The sequence below is a fragment of the Lepisma saccharinum genome, chromosome 21 (genome assembly GCF_977018435.1).
Source record: "Lepisma saccharinum chromosome 21, izLepSacc3.1, whole genome shotgun sequence".
Taxonomy (NCBI): Eukaryota; Metazoa; Arthropoda; class Insecta; order Zygentoma; family Lepismatidae; genus Lepisma; species Lepisma saccharinum.
This window is the reverse complement of record NC_139249.1, coordinates 55,236,687-55,260,294: the sequence shown is the minus strand read 5'-3', so window position 1 is coordinate 55,260,294 and position 23,608 is coordinate 55,236,687. Positions and strand designations below refer to the sequence as shown.

The following is a 23,608-nucleotide window of genomic DNA, read 5'->3' as shown; positions in this document are numbered from 1 at the left end:
TACAGATGCTCTATGTGTGAGCCGTTTGTTACATGTCAGCACTCGCACAGTTGCCGTGATGCATTATTTTAGATCATGTTTGTCTTGCCCATCAAATAAGGAACAGAGCACACACAAAAAATAAATAAAATAAAAAATCACATTTACTGCAATACACTATTATTAGTAGATTAGTGAATGTACCAAGTGTGTTGTTTCTTTTATGTTGTCTCTACCCAAGAATATGCAGGTTCATTCAGGGGAAGGAGACTGCAGACTCAAATGGCATCAAACATTCATGTTCTGGGCGTCAGAAGTTCAATTTTGAGCATATTCTCTGTCTCTGTCCAAGCACCACCACATTTTGCACTTCTCGTTTACTGTCTCAGGAAACCCCTTATCTGGCTATGGTCATGAAGGTTGAAGAAGAATAAGGTTAAATAAAAAAATGACAAGACAGAACCTTTCATGATCCTTGCAATGCACATGAGAATAGGGGGAGAATGTCCCCCCCCAACCTGCATAATATGTGACCAAACAACATTTATGAGATATTCAAAAATAAAAATGTGTGGTTTTCAAAACATTTGGTTGAGAGCTCAAAACTGTAAGTGGAGGGTGTCCCAAAATTAACACAGGATTTAAATTGTGCGCCATTTTTTTCTCATAGGGTTGGCAGTGTTCTGCGAGGTCACATGTTGTAGTACAACATTGCAGTTAGTGAACATGGAGCATTACACAACACAGAAGCGAGTGATGATTGTTAAAATTCATTACAAGTACTGAGACTGTGAGCAAATTACCTGACATGTTTTGGTAAGATAAGCACCCTAAATAAAACAACTGTGCGACCTCACACCATGCAATTTTTTTCCTCTGGGGATTCATTAAGTCCAAAGTTTATGCTGCGAAAATAAGGAACAATTCCTGAATTGAAAGCAGAAATTCAGAGAGTTATTGACGGCACTGAGCTGCAGTTTTGCAAGAAAAGTGATCCAGAATTTTGTCAAAAGAATTCGAGTGTGTCAAATGTGTAATGAAGGACATTTGTCAGATATCCTCTTCCCCATTTAATGGAAATGTTTACCCTTTCAAATAATGTAATAACTTCGTCAACTAATAAATATATTAAAAAAATATTTCTTCAATTAAATCCTGCATTTCTTTTGGGACACCCTTTACTTTTTGAACTTAGTGTACCCATATTGGGAGCAATGCACACATTTAGCAAATTCACCACTGTGCTGATTAACTCTACTGTTCAACATGCATACACGAACCTACCTTTTTGTGTTAATTGTTTAAATAAATATGTGACAATGTGATCGAGAGTAGCACAACAGCCTGTGCACACCATTGTGTCTGGAAAAAAATGAAAAATAAATTATAATTTAAATCGAGCATCACTAAACAAAATTTATCAGTCAGAAAATTTTAAGATTATCAATTGCAAGGGAATTAGAATTAATATATTAAAGAAGTGGCATAATGCATTATGGATACGTAAATATAAACTAGATCTAGAGGGGGACTTTGAGCATTAGTTACTTCTGATACCTATTTTATACAGAGTGTTCCAAAATAGTGTTTAAGACTCTTTGAATGTTAATAACTGAGAAACTATTAAAGATAACGTGACACGACTTTTGTATTTGAAGCTGCAATGTCAATGTTCAGTGTGTGTGAGTGTATGTAGGCACCCACCAGGCAGTAGGCATTAGTGTACTCAAAGTGGCAGAGGTGAGCAATGTCAGAAGTGTCAAATAACCACCCACATCTACCAATTTAACACCGTTAGATTTCTACCTCTGAGAAACTGAAGAACAATGTGTACCCCACAAAGCCATGGTCACTGGGTGACATGAAACATGAGATTGACACTACCTGTGCTTCCCTTCCTGTGAAAATCATATCTGCTGTTTGATGATTTATCGATTTGTTCTATAGCATTTCAGACAAAGTATTGCTGCCAATGAATGCAAAAAAGTTCATACTTGCTGTTATTAGTGTTCCCATTATTAATGTTGATAGAGTGTAAACACTATTTTAAGAGACACTGTAGAATTTCAGTACATTTAAGTATTTTCCCTTGATTCATATTTGGCTACTTCCTCCTCACACAACAAGACTGAAAATTTTTATTTGGACTTGACTATGTTATTTCTTTGTATATTTACTCTCAAACAATTTCAGCCTTTACAAGCAAAAGGAGAAAAGAACAGAATTTTATACAGATCAGCATATCCATTTCATTCTGAAACTAGAGTAGCAGTGTATGAGATGGATAGATAAAGCATGGAGAGATAGTTGATTTCCAATATATACAAGAAAAATCAATCATACATAAGACAGATCAATGTCATGATAACAGTTTGCAAGTTGAAATGTCTCAAATGTTCTAAATTCACACTAACATCACCACAAACATGGCAAGCAGAAAGTCTGCATTCCACATGCAACTTATCTAAAACTGTAACTCTTTGTAAATTATTTTACTGTAAACAGCGTCTATCGTTTTTACGAGGGATATTCGGAAAAAAAGTTTCCCGCATGTGTATTTCCAGAAAGCATGGAGATTTTGAGTTGTGGTCATAAGTTATGGTTACCCGGGCATCATCCTTCTTTTGTTGTCTGACACACAACCTTTTCCTTGCAGAGGGCGACAGCAGACTGCTGTGTTGAAAGACAGGAAGAGTTGAGAAATATGTGCCAGGCCGGCATGGAGAACAGAGGTGTGTTGCAATCGTGGACAAAGGATGAAGTGCGAAGTGAAGTAACTTCCACTTTTTCCCTGTTCCGTAGAAGGCACTGGGAGAGAAGCATTTCATCGCAACAGCAGAAGAGGAAGCTGCTGTCCGAAACTTCATCCGTAAATGGGAGATGCAGTTTTACGTACAGGGTTTCTTGAAACTTGTGAAGCGGTATGACAAGTGCCTGAATGTCCCTGGGGATTCTGTGGAAAAATAGTGTAATGATGCCTCTTTCTGCTCATCTCATGTTCTTCCTCCAGAATAAAACTCTCTGAAAATGGCAGACTAGGGAAACTTTTTCCTGACTATCTCTCGTATATAATGCTCATTATATATTCAAATCTATGCATATATATGTATATCTAAGAAAATAGAACAGTACACAAACAAGCCAACCAATATCACAGACCCACGAGAGTCTGAAACTGAATAACACCTCTATGGGACCAGGCTGCAAAACGGTACAAACATCACTTTCAAAAGGGGGATGAAGACAACAGTCAAGGAGATAACAGTATACTTACTTAATACATTCGCTCTCCTGTTTGAAATAAAAGTTAATTCACTACCTTTAAATCCACCACATTGTTCTGTGGGTGTAGCATCTCATTGCCAGTCTGTGGCCTCGCCAATGGCATAGTGGCAACGTCATTATCTTGAAATCAAGGGGATCCATGTTCCATACCTGATAGCAGCACATCGTGGTTCAGATCGCACTTTAAACTGTAGGTTCACTGCTGATTAGCCTCTTTGTGTATAAAGTGAACTTTAAATAAGTTAATTAGGACTGAATATGAACTAGTACCTAAACCACTCTGTCTCTCCACTGCGAATCAAACCTGGGACCTCTTGATTAAAAGAAACAGCATTACCTTCTTGCTATTTGCCCCTTCCCAGCATTTCATAACCACATTGTTATTTATAAAAATTAATCACATTCACAAAATATAGAACCAGAAAAAAATGCCAAGAAAGATTTATCCCCTTAATTTTTTTTTGTAAACTCTTTTCACATTATCTGGACACATAATTCAAAGCTGACATTTACTTACAACATCAGCAGAAACAGACAGCTACATTCATCATTAGAAAAACAAAAGGTCCATCACCACATGTTCTTTAGCCATCCAAAATTGCAATTATGGTAAAAGATGCACAAACACATTGGCATTTTTCTTAACATTTATGCCATAACCAAAATGCTAAGATATAAAGTGAAAAATCTTATGGCATTTCAGATGCCATGGCATATTTCATAGCATTTCTCAAGAATAGGATCGGTCCTATTTCCGTAGCATTTTTCGTAACATTACCAACCAGAAGTGACCTCTAGGTCACGAGCGGAGATGTAATGTCGGCTGAGTGAGATATAAACAACGTTTTGCTTCACATTTTTAAAAGATTGTAACTATTCAACCAAGAGGAATAATGATTCCTATAAAAAGGTTTTAGGTACAAAGCAATGGCACTGCTTAAATACATACGTATACACGTATGGAAGAATATTTTAGTTGTAAACACCGTGCACTCACCATAGATGGTGTAACTCGACGTGCCTTTCGTGCTGTATGTATTATACATTGTAATCTCAACAGCTAACTGAAATGTTCCATGAAATGCTTCCGTGTAAAGAACTATCTGCTACAAGATTTTTGGAAGCATTTACGTAGCATTTATGCTAGCAAAAATGTTAAAGGAAATGCTTCCATCTAAAGTGGGCCTTACACACAGGATATTATCAAAGAGATCCTGTGTGAATTATGTATTTATAAAACAATAAGCTGCAGTGTAAATAAAACTTGATTCAGTTCGGTAATAAATCATTAACTGTTTCAGTTTGCAAGGAAAAATGTACAAAGTTGATTCAGTGAATAAAATATCTAATGCTGCCAAGGCAATAAATACACTAACTAAAAAAAAAAATAATGTACACAAGATGGGTAAAATAAAGAATAAGTAGCCTTGAACACTGTCATATGTTAGCAATTGTATGCCTGAGAGTTGAATTTTTTTTGCAATTATCAAAAATATAATCCAAGGAAGAAATGTTAATTTTAACAAAATGTTAAAATGGCTTAACAATATGGTTAAATTACCTTTAGCAATGAAATGAGATGAAACAAGTATGAAATAAAATATTTCCCCACCAGGAAACAAAGTTACAACCTTCCACACTAACTTCTGAGTACAGGCATTATGCCATGCTTCATGGTACTCATTCTTATCGCTCTTTTGTATACATGTGAGGTTACAAGTTGGCATTCATTTCACTAAAAACTTCTTTTATACTGGGAGGGGGTTCGAAATATTATTGTAACTTTAACAAAGTATCTAATAATATAGGTTTTATTCAAAACTTTCAGTTTAATCTCGTGTGCTTCCTGTAAAAAAAAAAAAAAAAAAAAAGCATAGCTTTATTCATATTTGGGAAATGGCCATAACTAGAATACTTCCAAACATCTCTCAGTGTAAAAAGTTCTTAGCAAACTAAATATTAAGTTGCAATCTCGCACCTTTAAGCTTAACCAAGTGGTGCCTTTATATTCATTAGAGCAAAATGTTGAATTCTGCATGCAGTTACTAGTATGGTGCTGGCTAATATTGATCAAGGGGTCCAGAGAATCTTAACTACGAACCTACGGGTGATCTCATAGCTGGAGGTGGTCGACAACTTATGTTGAGGGGGCGAAAGGGGAAAAACAGGTCACCAGTATGCAGGTAAAGGTAAAATTATCCCCTGTGTATTGCACTGTATAAGGCACATAAAAAGGTTTTGAGATAGGAGCCCCCAATTTTCAATCTTGGCTACAGTGCAGATAGTAATCAGCAATTATGTTGTTTTCCATCTCCACAGTTGTCCCCCGTACCCCACTGATAACAGAAGCATTTTCACAGCTACGATCCGAATTAAATTTCCTGCCACTGTGTGTAGTCTATGCTGATACTATAACAATGTATAATAAATATTATTATGAAAAAGGAAGTTCTCAATAAATATTGTGATTCTTCTCTTAAATATGGTTGGTGTGGAAAATATTTTTTTTTGCTTATAGTTTGAAAATGAAACTACAAGTAAAACTCTTCTGAGAATGATGAATGAATACTGAATTGTGACTATTTGAAGCTGGAGCCTAGAGCATCTCTTATCGTGTCTTTGTCTTGTAATCAAGGGATCCAGGTTCAATACCCAGTGGTAGCACATGGTGGTTTGGATCCCCTTTAAATTGTAGGTCCAGTCCCAATTAGCCTTTCTGTGTATAAAGTGACTAAAAAAATTAAGGTAAAGTTCAAGTCACAAAGGGAATTTTGCCTCCTACCCTGACATAGCATACATTTTAAAATGTTGTTTTGCTGCAGAAATCTATGTTCACCATGAGATGAAGTAACACATTGTGTGTAATCAAATAGAAGAGCACGCACCAAAAAATTAAGAAAGTATAGAATAAAAATATTGAGGTACCAGGTGTGCCGGTTAATAATTCTTAATTGATCCAAAATAAAACAAGTTTATCTGGGGAGAAAGGAAACAAATGCTTTATTCAAAGTATGCACCATCGCTAGCTATACATTGTGCCCATCTGTCCGTCAAATTGTGGATGCCCTTCCAGAAAAATCGTTCACATTTTGAGGTGATCCAGTCAGCAAGCCATTGTTCGACATCTTTGTAATTGTTGAAGTGTTGCTGGGAAAGTGAGCGAGACATCGATGAAAACAAGTGGTAGTCCGAAGGGGCTAAGTCTGGTGAATATGGCAGGTGGGGCAAGAATTCCCAGCCAAGTGCAGAAATGGTGTCTCTGACCTTTCGCTGTGTGTCATGAGGCATAGTCGTGCTGCAAAATCACTTTTCCATGTCTTGTCGCCCAATCTGGGCACTTTTCGATCAATGCATGGTTCAAATTGATGAGTTGTTGACGGTAGCGAACGGCATTCACTGTTTCACCTGGTTTCAGAAGCTCATAGTACACCACACCCTTCTGATCCCACCAAATGCACAGCATTGTCTTCCTTCCGAAGCTTTTTGGTTTTGCGGTCGATGATGAAGGTTGTCCTGGGTCAACCCTTAATTTTTTGCATTTTGGATTCTCGAAGTAGATCCATTTTTCGTCCCCAGTCACTATCCGATGCAAGAAAGACTATCTTTCATGCCGAGAAAGCAACACGTCACACACCGATTTTCGCTTTTCCATTTGTCTGTCGTTCAGGATATGTGGGACACATTTTCCTGCCTTCTGAATCTTTTCCATGGCATGAAGACGATCAGATATGGTTTGGTGACCAACATTTAACTTCTCTGCCAGTTGTTGTTGCGTTTGCGTATCGTCTTCGTCCAACAGTGCTTGTAATTCGGTGTCTTAGATTTTTTTTGGCTGGCCCGGGTGATCTTTGTCTTTCAAGTCAAAATCACCACTTTTGAATCATCGAAACTAACGTGCACACGCATCTTGCGTTAGGACATTGTCACCGTACGTTTCCACAAGGATACGATGGCTTTCATTCACATTTTTCTTTTGATTGAACAAGAAAAGCAGGACGTGCCTCACATGCTCCTTATTAGGTTTGAAGGTCAATATGTTTCCCACACAAACCCAATATCACTATCACTCGCACTCGGTTGCACATCCACGGCATTTTGACAGGTACTGTCCTGGCAACACACTGACGTAACAGTTGAGACTGTGCACCAACCCCTGCTTCCAGCACCATCCAGCGAAGAAATTAAGAACTGGCACACCTGGTAAATATGTGTGTAGTTGCTTTCATGGTAGGTATATTACCTGGTTTTCACATTTGAATGTAGATTGTTCAATTGATGTATGTATTAAGAAGATGCTGCATAGAAACAGCTGTTGAAAGATAGGTGACAGAGTAAATTGCAACTGTTCTTAATAGAGGAACAATGGTTATTTATTCAGTGTTTCACTTTCAGGGGTGGAAACTAGTTGAAGGGTCAAAATTACTGACTAACTGATCATGACAGGTGCTTTTATTGAATGCAAGCAGTAATAGTTTTATGAAGACAAAACATTATTTTCATTCCACACTAAAAAAATGTGACAACAAAACAGTATTTTCATTCCAGACTGCAAAAAAAGGTGACTAACATAACACAGTGAATGGCACAGCAGAAAGCAGAGAAGAAAAAATGTAAAAAAGTAATATTTACATTTCTTAGCATTTATACAAAGCCAATACTTGACAAATCAAAACTCGGTCATCTTTGTCAGTTGGTTTGAAAAAAATTATAGAATGTTGTATCTTTAACTGAACTGGAAAAAAAATGAAAGCTGTCATGTATTCCCAATACGGAATTACCAATAAAAAAATACAAATTGTTGACATGAACAACAAAAATTCCTGGCTTTACTAACATTTTTTTTTAAAATAAAACTAGCCATTTAGACATGCATGAAAACTGACTTTCATTGACTATCTTCCATTCCTGTACTTAAATATGCAACCATGGGTAAATATAGGGTGCGGCAACTGAACCTCATGGTTTTTAATTACAAATAAAAACAAAAGTCTTTCATGCAACGAAGTCAATTGAATACATGTTATATTAAAGCATTTTAGGAAAGTAGCATGAGAGGAAGATTCATACAATTTCTTGACAAGGACAGTTCATCTTTTGAATAGCACACCTGTGTGGTGCAGCAACTGAATATAACAAGTTTTTAAATCAACACTGAATGGAAGTTGCACAAAGTAACGATCAACACAGATGTTGCAGGTGTGGATGTAGATCAGATCTGTGGTGATTTTTACCTGGGGGAAACATCAACTGCCCTCAACCTCCGCATCAATAACCACCGCTCCTCCACCCACAAACTGGACTTCACTGTCACCGTCCACACTAACTACCACAACATCCCTTTTAACGACTGCTTCCGGGTAGTGATCATCCATCTCCTACCCCAACCAGCCAACACCTCTGTTCGCAAAAGATGGGCGAGGGTCAACATATCGGCCATGATTGCAACTACTCCACCTGGCATGAACAAGGCTACCCAGTAACTTTCCCACCGCACCCGATGCTCCCTCCCAACCCATCCCACCCACTCACACTCAGTTTTCGATGACCCTGGTGACAAAACAGTGTTTTTTTCGTTCTACGCACCGCTTCATCTTCGATCGGGACCTGGCAACTCTGCAGGGTCCCAACTTCCGGTTCAGTCTCTTTCTTTCTATGTTGAAGATGCTACGATATAGTTAGCGAAAATTCAAATTCTTTCCACTGTCTGGTGAGTGTTTCCTTTCTCCTTCTTTGATTTATATATATATACACACAGGAATAGGATGAGAAAAAGTGCCAGAAGGGTGGATAAATACAAATGATGGAGACAGTAAACACTTACCACAGGAAAAGAAATACATTGATATTTCTGAGCTAGGTCACATTGTCATCGGAGAAGAAAGCCGTGCACAGATTCACGAAGTATAGGAGCGCAGAATACTAACTGTAGCGTTGCTACAATGTTGCCAGAAAAAGTTTCACAATAGGAAACAAATGTAAAGTACTTTCACCAGATTTACTGCATAGGGTGGGTGGTTTCGGGGAAGAGGAGAAAGGGTTATAGGTTATCTATACAATGAAAAAAGGATGGGTGGTTTCGGGGAAGAGGAGAAAGGGTTATAGGTTATCTATACAATGAAAAAAGGATGGGTGGTTTCGGGGAAGAGGAGAAAGGGTTATAGGTTATGTATACAATGAAAAAAGGGAACAGAAATGAAATATCAATAGTTGTTTTGAAGAAAAAGGATGAATATAATTGTTGCATGGTTTTTTGCCAGCTGGGACAAATATGTTCCAGTTGGTTTAAAGTACAGGGTGTGGCATAAAAAATGGGTCTTTTTGTTTGCTTTCGTTGGAAGAGTTTTTTGTAATGGTGTTGATCAGCAATGTACGTCATTTACAGACAGATGGCTGGAGCGGAGCTCAATGTGCTGTAGCTAAGAGGGTGAATTATAAAAATGGTAACACTGTTGCCTCTGCGAGATGAGAATATCAATATTATTTTAATCTTGGGAGACATGATCTTATTCCATCGACCAGTGAAATCAGGATGAAGGCGAAGAACTTTGAAGTTACGGGAAGTGCAGTCGGTTTCAGGTGTCGGAACATGCCATGGGCGATTTCCGTCGCTGGATGTCACTCTCAACGACAAAATGGTGTACACCTGTAGGATGAAATTTTCAAAATATGAACGTGACTGTGCATATTTCGCAAATGGTAATATTTAAGGATGTAGTTGATGTGTTTATATTTTTTTAAAAAATAAAATGTAGTATTAGTTCTGTTGCATTGAAAAAGCCTATCTTTATGACACACCCACTACCATCCTTTTTACCACTTCACCATCCTCAATGCAGCACGTAGATCATTCCTCTTTTGTTTTTCCATGCTATGAAGAGTTACAACACAAAAAACCAAGCTTTCATCATGGAAGAGAAGCATTTGAAGTGGATTCAGATTTCATTTAGTACACACTTTAGGCAGACAATATTATGCTCAAACAAGAGTTGACCCCATTTGTCCCTTTTACATTTTCACATTAAATATATCATATTATATTCCACATTACTAAACAAATATGCATTCCTGTTGAATGTCTGAATGTAGAGCGGAGCTGATACTTTATGAATTTCATATCAGAAAGTATTGGTGCAAATATAGTTTCTGATACCAGCAGCTAATGACAAATATTGTGTTAATTATGCAAAAATTTACAATTTACATTAATTCTGAGTCAAAGTGGAGTAACAACTATCCAATCCAGGGTCTTCCATTTAAACTATCTACTTTGAACTGTTTTAATCATTAATGTGGTGGTATTCTGTGTCTTTGCAGGTGACAGATGGAAAGACAGCTGTCTACTTTTGAGATGAAGTTTTGACTTTGTGAGACATAGCAATGGTGGTGGCATGCACAGTGAAATGACATCCAATGTGATAAAGGGACTTTTGGAGACTGTATCGGAAATTAAGAGACATGGTGATGGTTGACAGGCAGGGAATATCTTATGAAAAGGTTCAGTGCATCTAAAAGTTGTTTCAAACCTATTTGAAATTCAATCATAGACCTCTGTGAGGTACAGAGAAAGCTGGATCAGGAGTTATCCAATAGGTGGATTGGAAGAAGCATACCAATTCCGAGGCCACGCAGACTGCTTGCTCCTGTGGTGCATTTAAAGACAGTGGGGTATGCTAGCAAGTGACAATCACAGAACACTTGTGCATTGTAAAGATTTATTGCAATTCAGATCGCAAAATCGTACAACTTCCAACTCTGCGTGTTGGAAATTTGCTCCGCTCAAATAAGTGATAAAATCCCTCATTATTTAATTCCCTGAACTTTCGACATATGGCACCACTGGCCATTTGCGAGATATCTCGTCGTAATCACGCCAACAGACTTTATTCACGCGCTCCACTGCAAATGTTTCTCGGGGACGCAGTTTGAACTTTATCGTCTGCACTTGTTCTTCACAATTCGCGATGAATTGGCTAGGTTTGTTGAATGCAAATCACGAGGTTCGATGTAAAATACACGTCGCAACATTTCAAATACGGTACCAGTTGCCTAATTGACGCATGGAATGGAATGCGGCATTTAACGGTTAGCAGCAGGAGTGATATTGGAAATGGGTGAATGATCTACTTCAGATTCTAACCACGAGATACATGCACCCATGTGGATTCGTCTACCAAAAATGAAGGAAGTCATTCCCTTTCAGAAGCTGGAACTTTACCGCACATAAAACGAAGGTAGGCAAATGGATATTGTTGTTTTTGGTGAATTGTAGTGCGAGTGGAAAATGCCAATTTTTACTTGACAAGGAACTACGCAAATTACGTAAGATTTGCATCAAGTTGTGAAAATAACTATTTTTGTCAGCGACGAAATTCTATGTTACGTCGTACATAAATACATACGCGTTTGCTAGATAAATGATAGCATTGAAATTTGTAAAATATCATGAAGCCGCAATTTGAATGCAGCACGTCGTAAAATTAATGGCACGTCACGTGCTTGTGATATACTCGCCCAGATTTGAACATATAGACGAAAGTTAAAATGGTGATCTGAACACGCGTGTGCAAAAAACTGTTTGATATTTGCAGTTCTATAACGTGTTCATTTTTTTGGGAGACTTGTTGGGTTTTGTGAAACACGTCGCAAACACATACTTGAGGTAATCGCGACGAAGTCTTTCAACAACACGATTCCCCCCTTTTTTCCCCCTTTTTGATTCCGTCAATTTACTGGCAAATTGTGCGAAGTAATTCAGTTACTTAATTCCGAATGAGCATCTAGGGCCTCTTCTACAAAAAAAAAAGAATAAAAAGGGTCTGTGTAAATTTGCCGTATATTTCTAAGTATGGGCTTTTTACAGTTTATGAATCTATAATCACAATAACGACAGTTGTTTAAAAGAGTAAAATCATTTTGATTTAGTCTATATCACTAAAAAAATGGTTGATGCCTGGATAGGAAAGTAAGTTAACTAATTGTAGATTTCTCAATTTAGCTGATTTCCAAATTTTTGAACCTCTTTTGTTGAATGGTTGATTAAGACTATTTGAACTACAAAATATAAGCATAGTGATAAATGCGGTAAAATTATTGTTCAAACAGGTTGTACCTAGTCAGCGTCAAGAAGGACATAAGTTGTTGTTCGATTTAAATTTGCAAATATTATCCTAAATGTTATGAAGAACGTTGTTAATGGTTCTCTTGACGTAATCTTGTTGTGGTAATTATAAAAAGACTATGTTCACCTTGTTGTTAACCTTTAATGTGGAATAAATGACGTCGTTGAATTGTTAAAAATTTGGACATCTGCGTTTGACTTCATTTACGCTGAATTTTTCCTTAATCACTACGTGCTTAGACGATAGAAAATGAATAGCAAAAAGAGGCATTTGTAGCTAGAAACAATTGTAGTTATTGGTGAAGGTAAACAAATCTAGAAAGACATAAGCCTTATTGTAGCCTATAACACATTTTGGAAATTGGTGGCAGTACTACTTTCCTTCATTTTCGGAATCAGCTCGTAAACGCCAATATTCTTGTGTTTGTCCCCGAATTGGAGTTAAGGATAGCGAAGTTCACAGGCAACTTTGTGTCGTGAAAAACGCGACAATAACCTCCACCCAATTGATTTTGTAACTTCCACATGGTGCTAAAACCGACCACGGCCTTTGAGGTAGTAGAATAACAATTAATCCCAGTCACAACTGTAAAATAAAAAAAGCACCTTGCGAAATTTGAACGTTACAGCATGTACACATGTACTACAGGGAAGTTGGCACAATAAACTGACAATCTTCTGTGTGTGTCAGGTGAAAGTGTACTGAGATTTTTCTAAAACTCTTACTGTGTGAGGCTTTCTTACGTTGCATACAACAAGAGTTTATAGACATAAAATCAGGGTGTTTCAATTGGCATCCTGCATCCATTACGATAATCTGATAAATTAATCTAATTATTAGGAATTGTAGCTTTCCTGGTAATATTACACACACACGTGTTCATGGGAGATCATCCAGGTTAAATCAGCGTTTTATTTCAAACTTTGAAAGTGCATACATCAGGGAATATTATGTGGCGACCAAGAGACAGCCTGACATAAATCAGAATTAGCACTTCTGTACTGTTTCATAATTTACACTTAACCTTTAGCATCCGGATGGTCAATATTTCAACCAAGTCTGTATTTTCGTTGAGGATGGATGGTCGATATATCGACTAGCAGCATAGGGCAGCAATTAACGTGTTATTTCTTGAAAACTACACATGAAATTTCAGTCGTATTTTTTTTTATCTTTCGTATATACGTACATATGAAGTTATGCCATACTTGAATTACAAAACAATATATTCTTTGTTACTATTATTAACAAGTGAAGTTTGAAAAAGTCCTTGTTTCCCTTAGTTACTTAGATAGGGTTGACACTAGAAGCAAATTCCGTAAGCTGCCAACACTCCCACTTCATACAATGTTATTATATTTTTGCCAAGAAGTAACAGTCTGATTTGCATGGTTGTAGGAATGTACCACTGCTACATACTATATTTTATTCATTCACTTCGGACTATGGAGTGGGGGCACATGGGTGTGCCATATGCCAATTGTTTGAAATTTAATTGTTTTCTCCTTCCTTTAACACTAATTATTGGGAGGCACACCAATTTCATCTCTCTACGACAATTAGTTCTTGAGATACGATTGATTTTTTTCGTGGCAAGTTTGAAAAGCACGCACTTGAAAAGGTGCTGGCTTCAACGAGAATACAGGCATGCGAGGCTCCGCAGTATAAAGATTAATATTACTTGATAATGAGTGTAATGTATGCACTCCACACATTGAAAAATGATGCCAAATTGACCTGGCTGATCACTTGAGAAAACTCATTTCAATCTAAACTCTGGCTCGTTATTTTCACATGGTTGCAATGTAATACTTACACTGTAACAATTATAACTATTATGAACAAATTTAAAGTGCTAAAGAGTGCAAGTGTAGGCTACAATCCATACGAGCAATGGCATTTGTATTGGTTCAAATTGGCATCAGCCAATTGTTCAGTGGAACAAAATATTTTGTGTTAGATGGCAACAAAATAAGTAAATTCATGAAGGGATCAACTTCAAATAACTATAAAAGTAATAACTTTCTCATATTTTACAAAACTTGCTGGGCTAGAAAGAAAGAAAAAAAAAAGCATCACTACGGAGTTGACCCATAAAAATATATACCAGACATATCTGCCAAGTTGGAACACATTCTGTATTAGAAGTACACTTTCTCTTTAATTAGGTTCATCATGATTAGCCAAAAGTGGAAGAAAAGCGACATAAAACAAACTTAAGTCAATAAATCAAGCTTTAGATGCAGTGTTAGCACTGCTAGAACACTAACATCTCATATGTTATATATGCCAAGAATAAAACATCACTTCTAAGGACTTGTATAAATATTAGGGATGAGACAAATTAATTGGTAGTCTTATCGGTATTAGCCGATATCGGTGTATCGGTAAAATTGCCAATTATTTTACCGATCTGATGTATCTATAAATATCTTATAATTTAGTGCAAAATTCTGCCATTTTGTTATAATTTTTAAGGATAATCTCCAGCCCTACTTTTTAAAAAAGTAAATGTGTAAGTATGGAACTTCTTTTGCACTGCAGCCACCTTGAAACACACATTTATTAAGGAGGTCAACGATCCATTCAGGTTCTTCAAGGACCATTTGGAATTTTATACTGAATTGGTAGAAAATCGGTTATCAGTATCTGTAAATTTTATATTGGTACTTTATCGGTATTGGTCAAAGTTTTTTATCGGCCCATCCCTAATAAATATCCTTAAAATGACCACATAAAATCATATATTACTGAACTTATATGCTGCAATAATTTTGGCAGCTTATAAGTAAATGTTATTTCTGTAGCAAAAATCTTACAAAAGCCACAATACATGTGCAACTGTCATGAAAAGGGCAAGTTTAATCTGATTACCTCATTTTCAATTTATTTTGATGATTAATATGCAAATGATTTTATTTTCCATTAATGCAACACAATAGCTACATAATTTAATGGAAAATTTCATTTACAGTTTCTATTATTATCAAATATACTAAATGATAAATGATCATGTTTTATGTTGAAAAGTAGAACAGAAATGCAACATTGGGTAAAAAAGATTTTAAAAATGTATAACTAATATATATATATCGATACAATACATACATATTTCTCAGCTTCAAGTTGAACAATAAGCATTCCACAAAGATGCTGGAAAAAATCCTATTACTTTTCTCAACATAAAATACAAGGAAAATATTTACCTGCAACCTATGTCCTTGAATATCCTAATCGTATGACAAGGTTATTTTATCTATTAACTATGAAGTACAATGTAACTGCTCACCCTGCATTTACTGTAATATTACCTACCTCTGATATCTGCAGATTACAAATATGCCAACATGCTTCTTTAAACATGCATGAGGAAACACACACACACACACACACACACGTGCAACTAAAGACAGTTTCTGCGTGTCTTCCAATACTACAGGAAAACAATATGCAAAATGACCCACTCTGCTAGGAAAAGACACAGAACATGGAATTGAAGTTGATCCCTTCACATCTAACATAAATTTAATGGGGGGGGGGGCAATTTCTCTCCGAGAATGATTAATGTTATCCTCTGCTGCACTAAGAAGATAAGTTTGTAGTGATCTCTTTCTACCCTTTCTTCAAATTTCACACTAATGTCATTTCTGCCTTATATGTTTAAAGTGCACACCCATGCATTAAAAAGCAAGGTAAGCATGGTTCTGACATGCATCCATTTCCAGAATACGATGTAGCTGCAAGACACATGTCTTTGACCCACCAATAGGAAATGTGTACTGTCCGAGCTAGTATTGTTTTAACTTGCAAATGTCTAATGGGAAGTGACTTCCCTGATTTTTCTCTGGTGGGAAACAATGATTCCAAACAGGCTCTGTTGTGATATCAATAGGTCAGTCCTGGACAAGCTGCAGAGTTTTCGTAAGATAATCACTCTTCAGTGCTTGAAGTGCAAAGATACAAGCTCAACAAAGTTAATAATAAGGAGTGTTTTATACAGCACATATTGATACACTTGTATATTGAATTGTATCTTCTGCAAATATGTTGTATAAAGAAACAAACTGCCAGAGTACTAAGTGGGGTGAGTGTACAAGCAAATCACATTTATAAGCATTGTGTGTGGGAGGGTTATGCTCTTAGTTAACTAAGCTTGAACTGGATCCAGTATTGTTCCTGTTAACTTCTGCTTTTCTCCTTGTGATATGTGGTCCTAGTAGTTTGATAATTTTATGATGAATTGTGTTGTAGTAGAATTAATTTTGTGGTCTTCATTAATAAAATATCCAGCTACCCTTCGTTCCCCTTTTTTCTCTGAATGAAAATTCTTCACATAGCTGAGATGTTCTCTGCAGCGTAGTTCTATTGTAGTTTCTGTCAGGCGTTATCAGGCATCTGAGAACTCCGCAAGTAAGCATTCACCCCTCTCCGACAAAAATTAGGCCCAAGTATAATAAGTTCCATAGTTATGTAGCTTGCAGATAGGGGCAAGTTTCATGGTGTCCCTCGGTGGGGGGGAAGGGATGTTGACAGCATGATTTATCAAGAAATGCAAGTAACACAGTGTAATATATATTTTTCAGCTGTTATAGCGTTCTAATGAAGGTTTTGGTGTCAAGAATGTGCACATGCCTACCAATGGTTGATCGTTAAGCAGAACCCACAATAAAAAGAGCCATCAAATAAATGATCAGTCTGTTTGTTAAATAAAAGCCTTGCTTGCTGAGTATCACTTGGATACTTAACATGCCTCACATGTTTTCAGTCTAGATCGTGGTACTCTGTACTTCAGTCACGGAAATCTCAGAAACCTCTCCGGAAGTGGCCTGATGATATCCCAACAAAATCTCATCATCAATTTCAATGATACTTAAACTGCCTTGTCTACTTATTGCACTATTCAAAGGTAAAGCTGGCAGCAGAGACAGTTCAAATTTCCTACAGTATAGTTCATTCTATTTGGGATTCTTCTTAAACAACACAATACCCAAATATAGTTGTTATGTTGCCACTCTGCCACACAGAACGAAGTTAATAATAATTCTCGCAATGGATACTCTACATGAGATATGATTTTCACTATACAGCATATAAGCCATTTTCCTCTGTCCTGTTTCACACCAATAAAAGGCTGTCTATATTATGAATCTAAAGCTATTGAAGTGGCAAAAGAGTCGAGAAATAGTGCGAATCACATCAAAATTTTAAAGTTTCTCATCTTTGCATGTTGTATTTGTATTTCTTGTATGTATTTGTATCTCTAGGAAATTAATCATACTGATGAAAATGAATGATAAAGTATACAAGAGAACCAACAAAGAAATATCGCCTTAGATATTCTTCACCTATCTTCTGATACTACATGTAAGGCATCAAATGTAAGACAGTAAATGAGCTTCTGCATGTGAACCTTCCTCTAAGCAATTAGTTGAAGGCTAAAATAATTTAAATAAGTAACCGATCTAGATGATGATAAAATGCTAATTTGCGAAGCATCTACACCTAAGTTTACACGATGAAAGAATTCAAACTAGTTCAAAGTGCATAACATATTCTTTTGAATATGATAACATGAAAGAAAAAATGAATGATGCAAATTTATGGAATGATGATAATGATAATCCTGCAGAGTGTGTGGGGGAAAAGTCAGCCTGGTCCGAGAGGTGTCTAACCTAGTTGGCGTGTACCTGTGAACATATTCAGGTTCCCACCTAGAGCAGTAAGGCCCTCTGAGATCGATGAAAGGATGTATAAAAATACTTGTGGCTCCAACGTGGACAGAAAGCTCATATGGTCTTGTGCTAGACATTCCAGGAGGACATAGTACGTCTGAGATAACTTTGGATAATCCTGAAAGAGAAATTAAAGAACATTTTAAATTGCAAGCACAACAGAACATCATTTCATGATTCCTAAGCTTGAATCATAAGGTCTAACACAGCAGATAAATATTCAAACATACACACATGGGTACCTATTGTCGAATTAAAAAGTATTATAGATACTTGAAATTGGACTCCAATTAAAAATTAACCAGCAGACTTACATAAAAACGAGTTACATCAAAATTTATCTTATTCAATTCTGCGTTAATCTATGCTAATCAAATTTTTTTGAGCATGCCTTCTATTTTTATCGTCCTGAGTGCAAAAAAGTGCCGCTTTTTGAGTTTTGCAAATGATTCTTCTTTTTGAAATTTTAGTATGGTGCAGGCAGAAAGATTTTAAACACAATTCTTAATTTTCAGATTTTTAAAATTTGTCAAAAAAAAAACGTTCTTATCAATTAGCAAAACAACTTTTTCTTAGTATTGCACGGTCCTATAAATACAATATTGGTCTTGTTTTCAAGCTCTTTGCATCTGTTTTTATAATCAATTATTGTCAATTCACTGAAAAACTGATTTTATACAAAACTTCAAAGAGAGCGATAGTTTGCAAAATTTTTAAAAAGGCACTTTTTTGTTGTCATGATGATAAGAAATAGAAGGCATACTCTAAAAAAAAAAAAAATTGGTTAGCATAGATTAATGCAGACTTGAATAAGGTAAATTTTGATGTAATTAGTTGTTTTTTTTTCGTTTAATTCGTTAATTTTTAATCCCACAACTAAAATATCAATATTTTTAAGGAAAATTCTGGTACTTATATATTATAGTTGTACTTTACTACTTATACTGAGCGATACAATATTCATTTACACATACTGGCATCAGCAGGTATCATAACAGTATCAATAATGAGGTTATCACTATTGCTTGAAAAAGTTATCTTCCGCTGGACCCCTAATTGTGTCATCCAAAAAAACACAGCTCTCATAGTCTGTATACTTGTACGCAATCGAGCAAAGTTCTATGAATAATAAAGCGAAAACGTAAAAGTAAAAATTAAAAATGAAAAGCTATTGCAATTATAAGAAAACATTTGTCACGTAAAGTGTCCCCGAAATTCACTTCTGGTATCGTACCTATGGGTGTTGGATGCACATAATTTTGGGATAATTTTGAAAATTAGAGGTCTCCTAGTGGACCCCTAATTGGTGTACACTGAGGAAAAAAAAAACAAAAAAAACTGTTAGTTCTCGTAGTGTATATACCTGTATACAATCGAGCATTTCTCAGTTCCAATGTGGCAACAAAATCTTCTGGGTCCGACCTCATATTCTCACATGATAGGTCTGGACAAAGCTTGCTTTGTGAGCAATACCTTGTAAATATCTCAGTCTTTTCCATTCATCAAAACTGCACTGGAAGAAGGTGCCAGCATAAAACAGGTGTGGAACAAACTTGCATCTGAAAGGTCGGCAATGGGCCCAGGCCCATAGAGTTCAAAGCTGGAGTTGAAATGTTTTACTTAATTTCTATTACCCCAACAGGTGGAACCCTGGAGCATCATGTCCGCCCCCTCCCTTCCCAGTATCTGATTTTGTACAGCAATGCTATTGGGTGAACTTGTCTGCTTGTTTGTATCGAGAGCCTCGCATCTGCTTGTTCCGTAAACTTTTCTCAGTCAGATGCGACATCTGTCTTGTTCCCAGGCACGTTGTTGTTTGGAAGTCAGCGTCACCAACACTCAGCTCTGCCGATGCTGGAATGACATCATACCCTTAGCAAACATTGCTCGAATTTAATGACTCGCAACAGAGATGATTTTTTATCCACATAAACTGTTATAAGTGCCACAGGACACATTTACAAAACTTGCAACAAAAAATTCATTTTCAAATGCAATATTTGTATCTGTTAAAAATAGTAACAATAAATATATTTATGATGGATGTATGACAAAACCGTCATTGGCCCTGCCACGGTATTGTTAATGCTTGCTGCGAGCGCACATTTATTGTGCTGTTAAGCATGGGAGTGGTGCGGGAGAAATTATGCTCGTTCTGGGGGTCTAATTAAGAAAACTCTATTTGAGCCAGAATTCGGCATGGAAAGTAATTTTGTTGTATTGATTCCACGCACTATGCACCTTTGGCCATTGTTTGTTTATTCTTCAAAATTATGCTTTTCTTGCGCTGTGTGTTGCTAAATTGAAGCAGAAAGTTTAGAGGATAGGGGGTTGACTCGTAACAGAATCAGCCTACTCTTCTGGGCATTGATTGCTGAACAGAAAGGAAAAGGGGGGGGGGGTGAAGAGGGTTACAAAAATTAAGTGCATCCTGATCTGCAAAATAGTTTGTGCTTGTTTCTTTCAAGCATAATTGGGATATTCTATGACAACACACACACACAAAATTCATGTAACTTTGTACCTAGTCATATCATAAATTCTGTTATAAAGTTAATAATGAACTACAGGCACAGTGAGCAAGCTAATGTATTAATATTTGGATGTTACAAAGGTACAGGTCTTGCCAAGAGAAAGCACCAAACACTGTTCAAAATGGCCACCTCCGGCCTTCACACAGGCACGAAGTCTCTGAAGCCAGTCATCGATCACAGAACGCACAGACTCGAGTGGAAAGTCTGCCACTGTCTTCACAAGAGAACGCTCTAGACTCACAAGGTTTGGATGCCTCTTCCTACACACCATGCCCTCCAAAACTGACCACAACCTGTAGTCCAATGGGCTGAGGTTGGAGCTGCTGGAGGGCCAATCAGCCGAAGCAATGAAATCAGGCACATTCCTCTGAAGCCACTCCTGTGTGGTCTTTGTCTTGTGGGCTGGGGCTGAGTCCTGCTGGGAGCTCCACGGTTCATTGTTGAACATGGCGTGGGTTAACATTATCACAAGTGGCTCCAACACTGTCACTTGGTACACTTTTGCACATATTTTCACACCATGTTCACAGAAGTGGGGGTCAGTTGTGCCATCGTAGGAAACACCCCACCAAACCATCACTGAGGTGGGGTGATGGCCTCTGAGGATCCGTGGCGTGTCTTCACGAGCTTCCTGGGATGTCGAGGCATAAACAAGGTCGTTTTGGTGATGTAAGACTCTTCAATCGTGAAGATTTTTTCATCCGTGAAAAGATCCTCCTGTGGCCACCATTTGCATAATGCTGAAGAAGTCTTTTTGTTTTCTGCTCCCTCTGGACCTTAAGCTGTGGAGTGAGGAAGTGACCAGTACTTCGCCAATAAGCGCGGAGTCCTAGGTCACTTCGGAGCACACGCGATATCAACATTTTTGAAATGTTAAGCTATCAAGCCATCACTGTTTGTTTCCTGACAGGATTTCATCGAATCTGCACCGCCACTGCTTTCACAAGCTTCTGGCTCCTCATGCTGCGAGGTCTACCTTTCCTGGGTCGGTCCTCAATTGTCCCTGTGTTACAGTATCTGTTGATGGTCCGATGCACAAACATCCTGTTGATATTCAGCTTTTTCAGGGTGTTCAAAATGTCCGATGGTGATTTGCTAACTTTGTGCAGTGCCATTACTGCCACACGGTTTTTGTATACACCCCACTCCATTCGACTCGCAGTGAAATTCACCTTTCCGCTGCCACAGCCAAACACACAATGGTACTGGTTCTTGTTTGATCAAACATTGAGGGGGTTACCTTGCCAACCAGCGCTGCCATCCCTGTCTAAACTTTGTAACAGAATTTATGATATGACTAGGTAGTTGGAAGACCGTTGTGTCAATTGTGACAATTTTTTTGAGTGGCGCGTGTGTGGAGGTGTAATGCGTAGAGAGAAAATAGGTTCCGGGTAAGTTTGTCAACATGGAGTATAATACGTAGCTGGAGGTGCAATAAAATCAGGGTGAAAAATCCTGGGGGGGAAGGGGTGATTTCCCCCACCAACAATCTTGGCCTAAAAAATCCCCCACCAAACATCTTCAGTGGGGGGAGAGATTTTGTTACAACAAACAAAAGATAAACAATTACTTTTTAATTTCAAATATACTGTACTAAGAATAATATCAAATACATACACAAATGAGTGTAGTTGTGTGTTCAATGCTTTTTCTCTCTCAAGAGATCATTAACATATCTACTTCAATACGCACAATAAAAGTAAAACAAGAACGCAAAACAATAACAACTATGAAATCTAATTGATGTACAATAACAACTATGAAATCTAATTGATTTATATTAACATAAAGCAAGAACTTAATAAAAACTTCATAATTTATTAACATCTTGAACCAGTTAGTTTGCTACTTTATAATATCTGATATATATAAAAGTAAATTTTTTTTGTGTAATTAATAATAATAATAATATTTTTAATTTAGTAATTTATTTGTACTTTTAATAACATTATATGTATATCCTATATGAGGGAAGGGGGAGGGGGTTTGTTGATTAATATATTTCTCTCCCCCACCAGTCTAAAATGATTTCGCACCCTGGATAAAATAACCTAAATTGACAAAATTCTAGGATGGAGGCGAATGTTGTGAGCAGGGGCAGTGCCAGGGGAGGGGGGGGTGCAAGGAGGTGCTTGCGCATCCCTTAATTTTCTTCCGCATCGCCTACGCTCAACTGAAAACACTAACCCTTAGTGTGTCATATTGTGTCATGTCACATTGAGCACTGAATGTTAGGGATGGAAGTAAGACCCTTACTGTATTATTGTATGCAACAGGCAAGTACTGAAAGAGATGCCAATACGATATACATAATTTCCTGTACTGGCGGAAGCCTCTCTTAAAAATCAGCGGCTGTTTTTTTTTCTTTTGTCAGCATTGTTATTATGAATTTTTTCTTCTTTTGTTTCTTCAAGTGGCCTGTTTGCGGTTTTCGATAATTGTTGTTTTCTTTTTCTTTTTGCATTGTTAATAAACGGCTTTATTTTCCACCTACTTGTTCTTCCTCACACTGAAGCAAAAATTGCAGCTGCTTTCAAGGTATCACCAATTCGTGCTCGGGAAATTATTTAATGCAAGCTGTAACGTGAAGAGTAGTTTTCTTGTTAATATGTTCTATGTATTTGTTTTTGGTAACATGTCTGGTAAACAAACCATTTCAGGGTTTTTCAAAAACTGTTATGTCCATGATTGGGAGGGATTGCCCCCCTTTCCTTTGTGCGCACGCCCATTAAATGTACTATGTATTTTGTACCTCCATTGGTTACATTGAAAAGGTTAAAAAATTGTATTCTTAAATGCAAGGATAATTTCATTTTGTATTTCACTACATAGTTCAATAAGACTGCAACGTGTATCCGAATGTTTACAATATCATCATGAACGTTCAGGGGGAGGGCAAGGGGGCATGGCCTCCCCCCCCAGTTTTGAAAGGTTGCATGCGTGTCTCATATTTTCTTTA

At 37.1% G+C, this 23,608-nt stretch overlaps 1 protein-coding gene across 4 annotated transcripts in view; it reads right to left on the bottom strand.

The window, feature by feature from the left end:
• The window catches only part of Ranbp16 (Ran-binding protein 16), a 176,387-nt gene that overhangs the window by 20,175 nt on the left and 132,604 nt on the right, over positions 1–23,608 (bottom strand). For 2 of the 4 annotated variants that reach the window (XM_083142982.1, XM_083142984.1), the window contains 2 exons: positions 18,071–18,233; positions 1,264–1,341 (listed from right to left, as the gene is read on the bottom strand). In XM_083142982.1, the coding sequence (XP_082999108.1) occupies positions 1,264–1,341; positions 18,071–18,233 (241 nt within the window). The remainder of the gene's footprint in view (positions 1–1,263; positions 1,342–18,070; positions 18,234–23,608) is intronic. The other 2 variants (XM_083142983.1, XM_083142985.1) reach the window with 1 other exon arrangement.